General features: G+C 44.9%; 1 protein-coding gene across 2 annotated transcripts in view; it reads left to right on the top strand.

The window, feature by feature from the left end:
- The window catches only part of IQCA1 (IQ motif containing with AAA domain 1), a 146,546-nt gene that overhangs the window by 11,016 nt on the left and 118,822 nt on the right, over positions 1-16,708 (top strand). For both annotated transcript variants that reach the window (XM_038574286.1, XM_038574288.1), the window contains exons 3-5: positions 2,290-2,409; positions 5,525-5,716; positions 8,090-8,161. In XM_038574286.1, the coding sequence (XP_038430214.1) occupies positions 2,290-2,409; positions 5,525-5,716; positions 8,090-8,161 (384 nt within the window). The remainder of the gene's footprint in view (positions 1-2,289; positions 2,410-5,524; positions 5,717-8,089; positions 8,162-16,708) is intronic.

The raw sequence follows: 16,708 nt of genomic DNA, 5'->3' as shown, positions 1-16,708 counted from the left end.
CGAGACTCCAGGATCACACCCTGGGCCAAAGGCAGGCGCCAAACCACTGAGCCACCCAGAGATCCCCTCCTTCAGATTTTCTGATTCACCTAGATCATTTTTTCAGAGCCCATGAGTACTGAAACGGGTGACAAATGAGTGACAGTGTCCAAGAAGCCTTCCTGCTGGGAGACTCTCAACTGTATTTTCCACCAGTTCTGGAGCATGCACCCTGAGCTACGTGATGACACCTGGGTCCAGGTGGTTAAGGGAATGTGTCCAACAGCAGCAGCGTGGACTCCTGGGCGGTGCCGGGCCAGGGAGACACACATGTACCAGCCCTGGGAGCTCCTGCAGGGCTCAGTTCTGCGCTTGAGGGTGGAAGCCTGACCAACCAGCACCCCTGGGTCTGGGCCTCTGTGGCCACCACCCACACAGCGCACAGCTCCCTTCTGTTTTGTTGGGCTGGCCCCCAGCTATCTGTACAGTATGACCCGCAGTCTGACCACAGCTCGTCAGTCCAAGGATGGGTCCTGATGCTGCACCAGGCGATCCTTTCCCAAGAGATTCTGAAACCAAGACAGAGAGGCGAGTGTCTGTCTTGAAGTCTCAACTACAGTCTCCCAAATTTGTAAGTAGTTGGAGCCTTAGCTATCAGATGCTCAGAAGAATGAAGAAAGCTGCTCTTCAGAGTGAAAGAGGGAGAGAATGAGAGGGAGAGAGAAAGAGAGAGGCACAGAAGAGAGAGGACAAAACAGATTCACCAAGAGGAGGAGTAAATGGCAGCGTCCTGAAGGCATCTTCATCCCTGGACACATCCTTGCTGATGACAGACTCTCTGCTGTGTTCCTGTCCCAGATCCACAAAGCCATAAGTCTATCCATCGTGTCCCCTCAGCTACACTAATCAGAAGAGCGTTTCTGCCGCCTGCCATGTAAGGAGCCTTCCTAATGTCGAGAAACGTGTAAGGGAGAGAGAGGGAGTTCCTCTGCTGGAACAAGTTTCCTTGATCTCACCCTGCAGAGGATGGGAAACCACCAGGTATCTGAGATGGACACAGAGTGTCATGTGGATGGAGGCCTAGCAGCCGATACAGGTCTTCCTCTCTCTTCCATTCTCAACTGCTATATTTCCTCCCACCAAACTCTTAGCTAATGGACCAGATGGAGCCATGTCAATAAAATGTCTTAAATGTTAGAAGAGCACATCATTTTAACACACTTATTAATAAATAAAATCTCAACATTAAATAAAAGTAGAATCATTCTCTTCTGACTGCCCTCCATTCGCAGGCCACACTCACTCCGTGGACCCTGGAAACTCACCTGAAAACTCCCATTAGTTTAAGAAGGTTTGGTTTTTAAAAACAATTGCCACCTAGTACTGATACTGTCTCACCAAGTCCTAAAAAAAGACACTCCTTTATGGTTATAATGCTTGTTTAAGGGAAGGCCTGTTCAAACTCCCCTGGTTGGGAGAGAGGGTGTGGAGAGTCATGCGAAAATGGGAAGAAGGGGAGTTGACCCTGAAGACCAGAACCTTTGCTTTGCTGGGCCAACTGGTCTACCAGAAGGCAGCCAGGAGTGTCTGAGAGTCTAGGACAGTGTTCCTCAATGGGGGTGGCCAAGGGCCCATCCCACACGCTTGAATAACACTTCTACACCCCCGATAGTTGACCTCGGGCTGATAAATAGTTGTGTGACCTCTGCTAAGTGAAATATTGGTCATATGCATAAATGAAACATAGAAGTTTCTATTTATGGCATAAAAAGCAAGCTTCCTAATAAAGCAAATGAACTTTGCCAGTAATTTTTGTAATTTCGGGTAATTTAGGTAAAAATAGAAACAAATCATTAGGAAAAAAAAATGTGATCATTTACATGCAAATAATTAACGATGCTGATGATAAATTGTTATCAGGCTTAATTCAAAGATCTCTATGTCACAATACTTTGCTATCTTGCATTATTATTTTAGGTAGGCTGAGATGGTATTATATTTATTTAAAGACATTCATTAGGTTATTAGTCGATTGAGGATTAACTGAGGTGAATTCTCAAGTTTTACTGAAATGATTAAAACAGGCCAAGGTGATGGTTTTTCCCCGTGATTTTGTGTCTCCTTAGCAGTAATGAATCCTCTTCATACCACTGGCCTCATCGCCTCTTAAATAAAGATGGGAGATGAAGCACATCTCTTTGATGTGCAATCCTTACTGTATATTATAAATAGATTTGAGTCCTGGAGTTGTGACAAAAATAACAATTGTGACAAAATTGTGCCTTTTTGCTTATTTTTTCTCCTCTCTAGCAACAATTAGATATTCCCATCCCCAAGTATTTTTTGAAGGAGAAATTGGAAGTAATCAAAGGAAGGGAGAAAATTCTTGCTCAAATATTAACCAGCACTGGATTAGATATACCCAAAAAGGTTTGTATATCATTTTAATAAACATCATTCCATAATCTATAAAACCTTTCTCTGTGGCTCCTAATTGTGCGAGAGACATTATTTTCAGCAGGCGGAAACCAGCACCCACGCCTCCTGCTAGTCGGCATGTAAGAAGTTGCTTACCTTCTGGATGTATTTTTGATGCTTCGTGACCATTATTTTTCAAGAACTTAGACATCAAAACATAATGCTTTGTTGGTTGAGTCGGTATCTCCGAGACTGAGCAGATTTATCAGCTCAGATTCATTTTTCATCTCAGACACCTTGAAAGTCAGAAGCAGAATGTTTTCCTGTGAAATAATTGTTAAGATAACGTACTGGTCAGTCTTTTCCTTCCAGATTTTTCCATGTGGCACCTCCACACCCAGCTTCTGGCGAGTCTGCTTATGCATTTCGGTGGCCCTCACTGCCTCCCGCATCTGTGCCTCACATCCCCGGCTGGTCATTGCCCAAGCAGGGAGGCGGCAGCTGGCCGTCCAGGCTGGGACGATTCAGAGTAATTATCCATCAGTGACTCTGCTGAGGCCACAGGTGCAGCCCGGTGCCTGGGGAAGCCAGCACGTATGGGCTTCCTACAGATAGGGTATTGGCAGCCTGGGTCCTCATGCCAAGAAGATTCTGGGAGCCACCAGAAGGGCAGTGGGGAGGGAGAGGATGTGCCCTGTCTGCCTGCCGCAGGAAGCAGGTAGGGTGCACGACTGTATGAGGTGGCTCTGTGCTATCTCTTGTGCACAGGCACACTCCATGCTGCAGGGAGGGCTTGCTCTTTTCCCTACAACCCAGCCTGTCAAAATGGTACTCACTTAGCAGAGCCCGACTTGATGCAGCATCCCTTAGGAAACCTGTCCTGACCCAGTAACTCAAGAGGGCCTCTCCCTCCTCCGCCTCTCCCCTCACTGACCAGCCCTCCCTCTGCATTGCATTCCTGGAAGTTGTCTGGGGCTATTTCGGGGAGGGGGGGTCATCTAGCCATCCTGGCACCTCTTGGTGTCCTCAGTTCATGCATCACGCAGAAGGAAGCACTCAGCACTTGATCCAGCTCCCCCAAAGGAATCCCCTGGAGCAAAGCATTGATGAGCAGTAGAGAATTCATGGCGGATTTTATGGGGAAATGGAGGAGGGAGGTGACATTGTACACACTACAGTCAAACCCCCAAAATTCCTCTTTGCTGCTTCTCCTTTCTGGTGTCCCTCTCCGCTTGTGCAGAGTTAGCAGCAGGAAGCTTGCTTTCTCAGCAGCCAGCCCTAGCCGGCTCCGCTAGGTAGAGAGCCTCCCACCCCTATCTCAGCCTCTACTTCTGATAGGCCTAACGTCAGCAAAATGCTGGGCTCTGGACAACCACCTTCGACTTCTGGGTGACCTTCCCATGCCCTTCAGTGCCTCATGAGACTCCACTTTCACCTTAAGCTGCTTATTTCTTGATGATATATGCAGCATATACCGCCCAAAAGAATTTTGAGATGCGATTATTACCATCCAGTCCTACATCTTTAATGCTTAATATTTACTCTAAGGCCTTCCATAAATTTCAAAAATCTTTGTCTTTTTGAGTAGACCTCTCAAACCCTCCAAAGTGCTCGGTAAGGGCTGTAATGATTTTCAGAGCGACAACATAAAATCTAGAAGGAAGTAAGTACGATAATAACTAGTGTTTGCAGGACACCGGCCATGCGCTTGAGCGCTTGTACGTACCTTGTCTGATCCAAGGCCAACATGATACCCATTGCACTCTAACACGCCGAGGGCATTCTTGGAGATGTGCGCTCACAGCATATCCAAGGTGACAAGATCCCATGGAAAGCCAACGTCTGAGGAATCGTTGCATGAAAGAGGGAGCTCCTAGTGATGGTAGATGCACCATGGGGAAGAGGGTCAGTCTTGCTTCAAGCTGGCTCCACCCCTTACTGACCGGGGGAACTCGTGGCGACTCTGTCTCTTGTGTCAGCCACAGTCTTCTTCTGAACTCTTGACTGGTCACAGGAATACCTGCCTTGGAGGTTGCTTTGTGAATTTGCCAAGATTGTCTACGAAAAGCATCTGGCTTCTGTAGGGTCTCGGTAAATGCCCCTTGCCTTTCCCTGGTCCTTCCTGTGCACTGTCCCCCCCACCAGCACCCCGGGGCCATTACAGAGGAGACATCATCCTGAGAATCAGGGACCCTGGTGATGAACTGGAGCACCCCGCACTCGGGATCTCAGTGTCGGACATCATGTCCTGATAAGGACATCAGCCCATGACTTTCTGATTCCAGAGGCCTCTCACTTCTGTCTCTGTCCCTGCATGAGGCTCCACTGAGCCAGGCCCTGTGCCCAGCTTCTCCCTCGCCCTGGGGACAACAGACAGGCCCACTGCTGTGCCCACTCAGAGCTCTCGCAGGGCTCTGAGTGGCCCAGCAGCCTTGCTCCTGACCCTCCTCAGGAAATGGCACAGCCTCACACCTGGCCCTGCCTCCCCATGGCCCATCTGACATCTCCAAAGGCAGCATTTTACTGCACCAGCCCTGGTTTTTGTCCAGTCGTAATCTTCCCATCCCATCTGGATGTTTTGAAATGCAGATTTGTAATTAGCAGAGGACATTTCATGTATAAATTGAATATGCCTAAAATGATGTTAACATTACTCATATTTACTAGATCATCCCGCAATTGATTTTGAAGTCAGCATTTTACTTCATGTGTGTTTTACTTTTTAAATTCTCATATTAAAGATATGCTTTTAATTTATATGTTGCTACTATTAAGTTAATAAAACATGGGTAGCAATTTTGAGCTTTATTGAATCCATTTTATTGGCATTCCCAGTATAATGTGCTGCCAACCTAAAATATTGTGGAACTAATTAGTATTTTGTTTGAAATGGTAGAGGAAAGCTTATGGGGTCCTTAAATATGGAACCAGAGCATGAGCATGGCACGTTATCAAAATTCACATAATTAATGAGGAGTGTGGTTAGTATTAAAGCACCGTCAGACTCTTTATCAACGGTTTGGGAACTCTTAGCAAGGTTGCCTTAGAAGTAAGCATGTGATGCTTCTGGGATCAACCGATGTAGTTAACGTGTTTCAACACTGATTTAAAATGAATGTTTCCGCAGAAATACAGCGTGAAGAGTATCCCCCTAGAAGAGGCTGTTAAGCTAATCCAGATCTCCGAGAGAGCACGGCAAGGTCGCCTAAGAGCGATGTTCATGAAGCAAATCTTCCTTCGAGAACACAGATCAAAGCAAGCCAAGATACTTGGCGAGAAAGTCGCCGACGTGGGAGCCGCCGCGCTGCAGATTCAGAAGGTGCGAGTGTGGTGCTCATGGAGCTGGGGCACAAGTGTGTTGACTCGGCCAGAGATGCACCCCAGGGTCGGGGGTGAGCTCTGAAACCCCAATCTCCAAAACCCTACCTTTACTAGAACAGGATTTTGAATTCCAGGGAGATTTATTATCTTACCCTGGGGAAGCTGTTACCTAAGCTTGGTCCGGTTTTGGTTTTGGCTTGTGGTCGTTTGGGGGTTTTGGGGTTTTTTTGTTTGTTTGTTTGCTTGTTTGTTTTTAGAATTTATTATAAGTAGGTATAAAATTCTGGGCATTTGGTTCAAATATTTTTAAAGATCACTGATAATTGTTGGAAAGAAATATAAACCCTCATGAATCTTTACAAGTGTATTCACACACAGACGCAATCACAGAAGGGGCACAGGACCAACACCTGCTGGCTTGCGTACTGTTCACAATGCCCGTGGCCATCACCGAGCGCCAGGACGTTGGTGTTCCCTTTAGACGTGGGCCTCACGGGTCCTCCCCAGATGAGCACCATGGGTTTGCACCCCTGAGGGTTTGCACCCCGTCTTTTCCCAAACGGAGGCTAAGGTTGCTTACAGGAAAATGAGGAAGCTGGCCGTGTGGGGGAAATTAGAATGAGATGAGAGGGAAGGAAGGCACCAGGACGCAGACCCCAGCCAGAGAGTCGTGACCACCCCATCCCCGCTGGGGTCTGAATGGGGACGGGGGGCCGTGGGGGCAGAGAGGCCAATAACAAACCATTTCCTTTCAAATTTCTGTGAATATGGGAAGTTCTAAACCAGCGTCTTGAGTTCAGAGCTTGAGTTGTACCCGTCCTGGATGTGACCGTGTTAACCTTTCCCCATATTACAGTGGAAACTTTTCTTTGAGAGCTATGAAGTGCTGCCCTTAGATCTAGCCCCACGGTCCTGAAATCTGGAAGTTTCTCCTTTTTTTTTTTTTTTTTTTTTGGAAGTTTCTCCTAAAGAAACCCAAGTAGGGGACTCTGGCTAATGAGAATTATAAAGTCACTTCTTTCCTCGCCCCACCCACCTTCCTGACATATGACATGGTGCATATTTAAGATGTACGTTGTCGTGATTTGATATACGTGTCTACTGCGAAGGAATTATCACCATAAGGGTGACTAAAGCATCCATCACATCGCATAATTACCAGTTGTTGTAATGAGGATGCTTACGATCCACTCTCTTAGCAGCTTTCGAACACACAACACGGTGTTGGCTACCGTCACCATGCTGTGTACGGAAATCCCCAGAACTCATTCATCTGGTAGCTGGAAGTTTGTACCCTTGGGCCACTTTCACCTGTTTCCTCAACCCGCCCCCCGCAGCCCCTGGCAATCCCAAATCTGCTCTGTTTCTGAAGCTTCAGTATTTTAGAGTCCACGTGTGAGATCATACAGTAGTCGTCTTTCTATGATTTTTTTCACTTAGCGTGCTGCCCTACAGTTCATGCATGTTGCACAAATGTCAGGATTTCCTTCCTCTTTTGACTGAATAATATTCCATTATACACACACACACACACACACACATATGTATATCACATTTTTTATCCATTCACGGATGGTTTGTTTCCATGTGATATGTTGTAAATAATGCTGCAGTGAACATGAGGGTACAGATATCTCTTCAAGACGGTGATTTCAGGGATCCCTGGGTGGCGCAGCAGTTTAGCGCCTGCCTTTGGCCCAGGGCGCGATCCTGGAGACCCGGGATCGAATCCCACGTCGGGCTCCCGGTGCATGGAGCCTGCTTCTCCCTCTGCCTATATCTCTGCCTCTCTCTCTCTCACTGTGTGCCTATCATAAATAAATAAAATAAAAAAATAAAAAATAAAAAAAAGACGGTGATTTCATTTCCCTCAGATAGGTATCCAGCGTACGATCCCTCCGTCATAGGGTAGCTCCATTTTTAACTTCTGGAGAAACCACCACAGTGTTTCCACAGTGGCTGCTCCAGTTTGCATTCCCAGCAGCAGTGCACGAGGGTTCCCCTTTCTCCACATCCTCCGCAACACCCATTGTCTCTTGTCTTGTGGGTCAGAGCCACTCTGACAGCTGTGAGGCTGTCGCTGGCCCAGCAGTGGGTTGCGCGGTTGGCAGATGTGCTTCCAGGGTCTTGGACGAGTGTGGATCCTGTCTGGTCCCCAGGTGGATGGGACAGCCTCTGGCACCCCTTGTTTTTTCTTTAAAATCTTTGCCCATGATCACAGAAGAAAAAATATTCCATCAATGCGCACATACATGAACGGCCTTGACTGTGTAGTCATCGCACTGTTTGAAATGGGAGAAATCATAGGACAATGTTTTCCTTTTTTATTTTTTTTAATACATTAGTCAAGTAACCTTTTATTTGTTTTTAGGTTTGGCGAGGTTTCCATCAGTGTAAGAAAACCAAAAAACAGAGAGAGGAGGAGATGATATTCCTGGGTATGGTAAGTTCCCTTACAGGCTGGATATGCGTATGGTTAAGTCTTGTGTCTTCCTTAGAGAGTTTTTGTGGGAAGAGAGGAAAGAAAAATAAGTGACCAATGACTTAAGAGAACGGGATCACCTGTAATGTACGGGCGGAGCAGGCCTGCGTCCGTTTACACGTCTCTTAGAATATGTGGACTGCTCTGAATGTGGAAACGAATAGGACGCCGCCCCCGCGTCATGTCTGCACTGCCCTCTGTTAGCATTCGTGATCAACAGAATGGGCTTGCACCGAGACAGCTGGCTTTTCTCGGGTGACCTCCACGGTGACTGCTCCGCCATAACTGGAAGCGTGTGTGTTCGTTATCTGTCGCCGTGGAACAACGTTACCACAGTTTAGCAGCTCAAACACACGCTCACACCTCAGCTTCTGTGGCCCAGGGTCCGGGCTTCGCTCCGTCGTCCACTCGGGATCTCGCAAGGCCGAGCGCAGGGTGACCCCCGAGGCCCTCCCAGGTGCAGTCCCCGTGCAGGCTGGTGTGGTTGTTGGCGGGACTTGGTCCCTCATGGGCTACAGGCCACAGGCCTGCTTTTCGCCAACTGTCAGCTGGAGGCAGCCCCCAGCCCCGCGCCCCGTGGGCCATTCCGTGTGGCAGCCTGATCGGTCCGAGCTAGCACGGGAGACAGAGACACCTGCAGTCTCCAGCTGCGTGCTTCGCCTTTCCCTCTTTGGGTCCCTTAGAGGCAAGCCACGGGGTGCACCCTCACGCAGGGGTGCGCACTAGCAGGGGGATGATTGGGGACCCGTCTTAGCACCTCTTTCTGTGCAAAGGAGTGTTTTGCATTCCCTGCCCCATGCGAGAGGCCCTGTCCCCACCCTCCCCCACCCCCAGTCCCTCCTGAACACCAGCCCCAGCTCCCCAGGCCAGCCCATTCTCATCCCTTTTAGAAGCTTCTGCCTTTCATTCCACCGAAGCCCACCCACCTGCAGGCCCCACAGCCGGGCTGTGGCTCTGTCCCCCGGGGCAACTCAGAGTGTGTCTGCTTCCCCTTCCCCTTCCCCTTCCACCCACGAGCCTCACGGACGTGCAGGCAGCTCTCGGGCCCACGCGCCAGCGCTTCTCAGAGCTCATTCCTGCCACAGATGGCCACCGTTCTGGCGGGCCTGGTCTCCTCGCTGCCTTAAGGGACATCACGATTTAAAAGAAGGCCTGTTCTAGCACTGAGTTGGTGCACTGGCATGATCTACATTATTTAGCGCCCCATGTTTAATGCCAGGGATAAAAACACTGCACCAGTGACGTTGATAGACACTGTGACCAAATCTTTGCAAATGCTGATCCCATACCAAGCTCTGCTGAGGCTAAAAGAAGAAAAGCAAATGTGAATACACTGTGTGTAATCACAGATACCGATATGTTAAAAAAAAAATGATTAGACAGTATCATGAGTGACTAAGGTAACAAATTAGAAAATACTGAACAGAGAAGATTATCTAGGGAAGTCTAAATATCAAAGCAGACCAAAGAGATAAAATACTCCAAAAACCAATCACTACAGCGAGCGCCAGAGATTTTTTCCGAAGCGCCCACGTTCGTTTGGGTGCTATGAGGGGCAGGTGCCAGGCTGGACTTAGACACGCAGAATATGGGGTCCCTGGGTGGCTCAGCGGTTTGGCACCTGCCTCCTGGAGTCCCAGGATCAAGCCTCACATCGGGCTTCCTGCATGGAGCCTGCTTCTCCCTCTGCCTGTGTCTCTGCCTCTCTCTCTATCTCTCTCTCTCTCTCTCTGTCTCTCATGAATAAAAAAATAAAATCTTAAAAAAAAAAAAAAAGACACGCAGGATATTTACTGGGAGGAAGAGAGGGAGGAGCAGAGGGGCCAGGGGAGCTCCACCAGGAGGCAGGGGTGAAGGAGAGGGGTGTGGTGGAGGAGCCACTTCCAAAACAGAGGCCAGCACCATCTTTAAAAATCTATGCTGTGGATCCCTGGGTGGCGCAGCGGTTTAGCGCCTGCCTTTGGCCCAGGGCGCGATCCTGGAGACCCAGGATCGAATCCCACATCGGGCTCCCTGCATGGAGCCTGCTTCTCCCTCTGCCTATGTCTCTGCCTCTCTCTCTCTCTCTCTCTCTGTGACTATCATAAATAAATAAAAATTTTAAAAAAATCTATGCTAATAAAAGAGAAGAGAGGGGCACCTGGGGGCTCAGCAGTAGAGCGGCTGCCTTCAGCTCAGGGCATGACCGCGGGGTCCTGAGATCGAGTCCGGCATTGGGCTCCCCGCATAGAGCCTGCTTCTCCCTCTGCCTGTGTCTCTGCTTCTCTCTCTGTATCTCTCATGAATAAATAAATAAAACCCTTTTAAAAAGAAAGAGAAGAGAGAATCAGGAATGGGGATGTCTGGGCAAGGACCCAGGGCCGAGGGCAGCTCAGAGACCACTAACGGGGATTTAAGTGGGCACCCACCTGCCTGAGGACCATCTGTCTCATCACAAACATTAAAACCCTTATTCCTGTTTGCTCAGAAATCCTGACCCTTTGCAAACTTCTTTGCTGAAAAAAAAAAAAAAGAAGAAGAAGAAAGTGAGCAAAGTTTACAGTATGTCAATATTCCTATCAGAGTAGTTTTATAATTGTAGATTGATGCCCAGAAATAGTTCATACAGTTAAAACATCCCACTGTGCATCTTTCAAAGTGATGTTCAGAGTTTCTCTGTGTCGTGCAAATTGTGAACACGTAATCCTACTTTTTACACTTTGACATATTCTTACATCTTTCTAACATAAACTACATAAATACATAAAATGTATTTTATGTCTAAAAACTTACAGATAGGGGATCCCTGGGTGGCTCAGCTGTTTAGCGCCACCTTCAGCCCAGGGCATGATCTGATCAATAGTCAGACAGTTAACCCACTGAGCTACCCAGGTGCCCCATGGATTTTTATGATTGAACACATTTGCTGGGTGGCATATTATTTAGTCATAAAAAGAAAGGAAATCCTGTCTCACGCTATATAGCATGGGCAGATTTTGAGGCCATTATGTTAAGAAAATTAAGCAAGTCACAAAAAGATAAATACTGTGTGATTCCACTTATCTAAGACACCCAGAAACTAAGAGAAACAGAATGGTGGGGTCCAGAAATCGAGTCCCACATCGGGCTCCCTGCATGGAGCCTGCTTCTCCCTCCTGCCTGTGTCTCTGCCCCCCCCCCCCGTGTTTCTCATGAATCAATAAAATCTTTTTAAAAAATAAATAAAATACAAATTTATAGATAAAACACATGTTCAGAATGTTATGGGGGGGGCAGATAGGAATCACAGTTTTAACAATTTGTAGCTCTTTTAACTGAAACTTTATCTAAAAGACGCTGAGCTCTAGGAAACAAACTGAGGGTCGCTGGAGGGGAGGTGGGTGGGGGGATGGGATCACTGGGTGACGGGCACTAAGGAGGGCACGTGATGTGATGAGCACTGGGTGTTATATGCAACTGATGAATCCCTGAACTCTACCTCTGAAACTAATAAAAGAAAAAGAAACTTGAAAACTAAACAGTATCAATTCATACTACCTTTTCCCAATTCTGTGTACCTGTTATCAAATGTGTATCTCAAGAGGAGAAAAAAATCAGGATTGAAGATTTTTCCTTTCTTTCTATTTACAACAGTTAATGTGCTCAGAGAATAATAGAAGAAATGAAAAAAAAATACTGTAATTTGTACTTTTTTAACCAGCGTAGGGATGTGGGTTTCATCGTATTACTCTTTTCTTTCTATGTGTAAGTTATAGTCGCTAATACTGCACTCGATCTTCTCGCTTTTAGAAAAGAGAAATCAAGGGGTCACCAGTGTGTGGTGGATCCAAGAGTAGGGAGACACGTCAGATCCCGTTTCTGTGATTGACCACGAACTTGTCCATTTAGGCCATGTTTCCATCAGGGCTCCTAGTATGAAAATGTTAGATTTTCTTTGCGGAGATTTTAGGATTTAATTCAGTTAAAAGATAGTATTGGTGATATTATTAAATATAGAAAAAAATATATATAATTTAGTCCCATATTCATGATATTGCTGTGCAGCTTTCATCAATTTTATGACAGCGCGTCCTAAGTAACAAGCGACATGGTAAATACACTTCTTTTAGGAATGTCTTCTACCTCCCTTCGGCCCCACATCCTGGACCACTACACCTACAGCTGTGGCCTCTGTGCATCTCCTCCCTTGTCAGCACAGAATAGAAAATATGAATTATTTTGCTTGAGGAAGGAATTCAACTCTGTGTTCTAGATGTTTGGAAGGGCATGGTCTCTGGGTGAAGCGGCCTGGCATCCCTGCACATGTTTATAAAGTCTCAATCGTGACATCCAGCCTTTATTATCTGAAAAAAAAAATGTGGTAAATCACCCCTGAGTATGCATACATGATTTAAGAAACGCCTTGGTCTTGATCATCTGCATTCTTGATTTCCCTTTGGTCTTTGAATTTAAAAAATAAGTCAACATTTATTTTTGGAATTGTGACCCCTGGGGACTGCAGCCCATCTTGGACCCGGCAGTTGTTTGGGCATGCTCTGAGAGCCACATGGTGGTCTCTCTTCCAGCTGTCGCAGATCGGTTTTTTTGTTTGTTTGCTTGTTTTTTTTTTTTTTTTTTGCTTGTTTTTTTAAGTAGGCTCCAAGCCCTGTGGGGAACCCAACACAGGACTTGAACTCATGACCCTGAGATCAAGACCTGAGCTGAAATCAAGAGTCAGACAGTTAACCCACTGAGTACCCAGGTGCCCCATGGATTTTTATGATTGAACACATTTGCTGGGTAGCATATTATTTAGTCATAAAAAGAAGGAAATCCTGTCTCACGCTATATAGCATGGGCAGATTTTGAGGCCATTACGTTAAGAAAATTAAGTAGTCACAGAAAGATAAATACTGTGTGATTCCTCTTATCTAAGACACCCAGAAACTAAGAGAAACAGAATGGTGGCTGCCAGGGGCTGAGGGAGGGGTGGGGGGCAGATGTTGCCCAGTGGGTATGGAGTTTCAGTTTTGCAAAATTAAGAAGTTCTACAGATCTGTTTCACAACAATGTGAATACACTTAACACTGCTGAACTGGATCTTTTAAAATGGCTAAGGAGATAAATTTTGTTGTGGTCTTTTTTACCATGATTTTTTAAAAAATCTTTTAATTCACCGGGACATTGAAATGTACACTGAAATGTACTGAAATATTCGCTAGTGGTCAAAAATACAAATTAAAGGGATCCCTGGGTGGCTCAGCAGTTTAGCTCCTGCCTTTGGCCCAGGGCATGACCCTAGGATCCAGGATAGAGTCCCACACTGGGCTCCCTGCAGGAAGCCTGTTTCTCCCTCTGCCTGTATCTCTACCTCTCTCTCTCTGTGCCTCTCATGAATAAATAAATAAAATCTTTTTTAAAAATACAAATTAAAAATTAACTGACATACTGCATTTCCTTAAATCCTGGTGTCATCGATTGTAAGATGCATCATTATTTTTATGTGCCTTTAAAGAAAGAAAATACTGTCAAATAAACCAAAACATGACCTTGATTGTAAGGTACATCCATCCCTAATTTCGGATATATTCAACTATGAAAACTATGCATCTTAGAATTGATGGAATAGGGTAAGGTCTTCCTATCTATAAGAAAACAAAAAAAAAGTTTTTTCAGGTTGTGATTATTGCCAACTTGAAATAATTGAGAGTGAGAGGAGACACTCATTCTCCTGCACCATGAGTTACATCAACTCAGCCTTTCTAAAGGACCATGAGCCAGGTGCCACAAGATCTTTAACATATTTATTTTTTTAATAATAAATTTATTTTTCATTGGTGTTCAATTTGCCAACATACAGAATAACACCCAGTGCTCATCCCGTCAAGTGTCCCCCTCAGTGACTGTCACCCTTTCACCCCCACCCCCGCCCTCCTCCCCTTCCACCACCCCTATTCGTTTCCCAGAGTTAGGAGTCTTTATGTTCTGTCTCCCTTTCTGATATTTCCTACCCATTTCTTCTCCCTTCTCTTCCCTTTCACTATTATTTATATTCCCCAAATGAATGAGACCATATAATGTTTGTCCTTCTCTGATTGACTCATTTCACTCAGCATAATACCCTCCAGTTCCATCCATGTTGAAGCAAATGGTGGGTATTTGTCGTTTCTAATGGCTGAGGAATATTCCACTGTATACAAAAACCACATCTTCTTTATCCATTCATCTTTCGATGGACACCGAGGCTCCTTCCACAGTTTGACTACTGTGGACATTGCTGCTAGAAACATCGGGGTGCAGGTGTCCCGGCGTTTCATTGCATCTGTATCTTTGGGGTAAATCCCCAACAGTGCAATTGCTGGGTCGTAGGGCAGGTCTATTTTTAACTCTTTGAGGAACCTCCACACAGTTTTCCAGAGTGGCTGCACCAGTTCACATTCCCATCAACAGTGTAAGAGGGTTCCCTTTTCTCCGCAACCTCTCCAACATTTGTGGTTTCCTGCCTTGTTAATTTTCCCCATTCTCACTGGTGTGAGGTGGTATCTCATTGTGGTTTTGATTTGTATTTCCCTGATGGCAAGTGATGCGGAGCATTTTCTCATGTGCGTGTTGGCCATGTCTATGTCTTCCTCTGTGAGATTTCTGTTCATGTCTTTTGCCCATTTCATGATTGGACCCTCAAGTTTATGGTCAACTAATATTCGATAAAGGAAGAAAGACTATCCACTGGAAGAAAGACAGTCTCTTCAATAAATGGTGCTGGGAAAATTGGACATCCACATGCAGAAGAATGAAACTAGACCACTCTCTTGCACCAGACACAAAGATAAACTCAAAATGGATGAAAGATCTAAATGTGAGACAAGATTCCATCAAAATCCTAGAGGAGAACACAGGCAACACCCTTTTTGAACTCGGCCACAGTAACTTCTTGCAAGATACATCCACGAAGGCAAAAGAAACAAAAGCAAAAATGAACTATTGGGACTTCATCAAGATAAGAAGCTTTTGCACAGCAAAGGATACAGTCAACAGAACTAAAAGACAACCTACAGAATGGGAGAAGATATTTGCAAATGACGTATCAGATCAAGGGCTAGTTTCCAAGATCTATAAAGAACTTATTAAACTCAACACCATAGAAACAATCTCTAACATATTTAAATCCGTTGCCCCCGCATTCTATTTCTGTCTTAAGGAAATCGTCAGAAATAGAGATTATGTACATGGAAATCTCCTACAGCGTTCTTTTTAATAATGAAAAATTGGGAATAAAATCAATTCAGAGTAGGGAAGTAGTTAAATAACTTCTGGTGGACCTACATTAACACAGTAGTATGTCACCATGGAAAAGCATGTTCATAGCTAATTTTTTATGACATTAAAGTGCTCAAAGTGAAAATTCAAGGTGTAGAATTACACATATAATACAATTTCAACTAAGTATAGTCACACATCTATGCACATGCAAAGGGAAGAAAAGATACCAAGTTCAAATAGCGCCCTTTTTTTCCACATGGGACCTTCAGAAGATTTTGTCTGTCTGTATTTGTATTTTCCAATATGCTTAAATTTTACGTCAATAACTGGAAGCAAGCACACATTTAAAATGAAAGCAAATGGCTGTAGAATCATATCTTTTTTTTTTTCTCCTGAGATCTCCACACCATTTGGTGCATATGGATGGGGAGACAGACATTGATATAAATTTGTTTCTCTGTCCCACCCTTCAGAGGCACACAGATGCAAGATGTCATGATAAAAAACGGTGGTTAACTCCAACTTTGTACTTTCAAAACCAAACTAGCAGTCAAAAGATTCCATCTGAGATCATCTAAGTTTGACATGAAATTTTACATTAGTAGTTTGATTCAACAATTTCCTTTTAATTTAATTCAGCAGCCATTTACTGAACATCTATGTGTAGCATGCCAGAAACCCAGGAATGGCCCAGCACCCTTTTTCAACCTGAAGTCTTAATTGCTTACACTGATAGCACACAGAGATAGAATTACATGTTTATTACTGTAATTTTTCTGTTTTATTTTGGAGTTTATATTTACTCAGCTGAAATCAAAGAAGTCTGTATTAATTTTTTCAGCAGTACAGGGTTTGGCTAGTATAAAAAGACCACGTTGTCTGTTTTGTGTTAAATGTGACTTTCTTCAGTTTGCCTTTTTTATCAAGTATGTCTCCTCCTGGTAGTGTGCATTCTATTGAGATTTTGCATCATTGAGAAATATATGGATTCAATTTATAAAAGAATGATATCTTCTGTTCTCTGGCTGATAACCATAAAAATCCATTATCCCAAATCCAAGAAATGTTTTCAATTGAATATATTTTCCACCATATCACTAATGAAGATATTGTCCACTCACTTTAAAATTTCATTTTTCCATTATTTCACTTCGTGACATCATGCCAATGAATAAACCATTGTCTTATCTGATCAAAACAGTATTTGGTATGTTTGGGGAATCTTGGCATGTTTCCAGGTATTTAGTAACTAAAACCAGAATTAGAGCAAGAGACAATATTACGCCTTCC

This window comes from Canis lupus, chromosome 25 (assembly GCF_011100685.1).
Source record: "Canis lupus familiaris isolate Mischka breed German Shepherd chromosome 25, alternate assembly UU_Cfam_GSD_1.0, whole genome shotgun sequence".
Lineage (NCBI taxonomy): Eukaryota > Metazoa > Chordata > Mammalia > Carnivora > Canidae > Canis > Canis lupus.
This window is presented reverse-complemented; position numbering and strand designations above follow the sequence as displayed.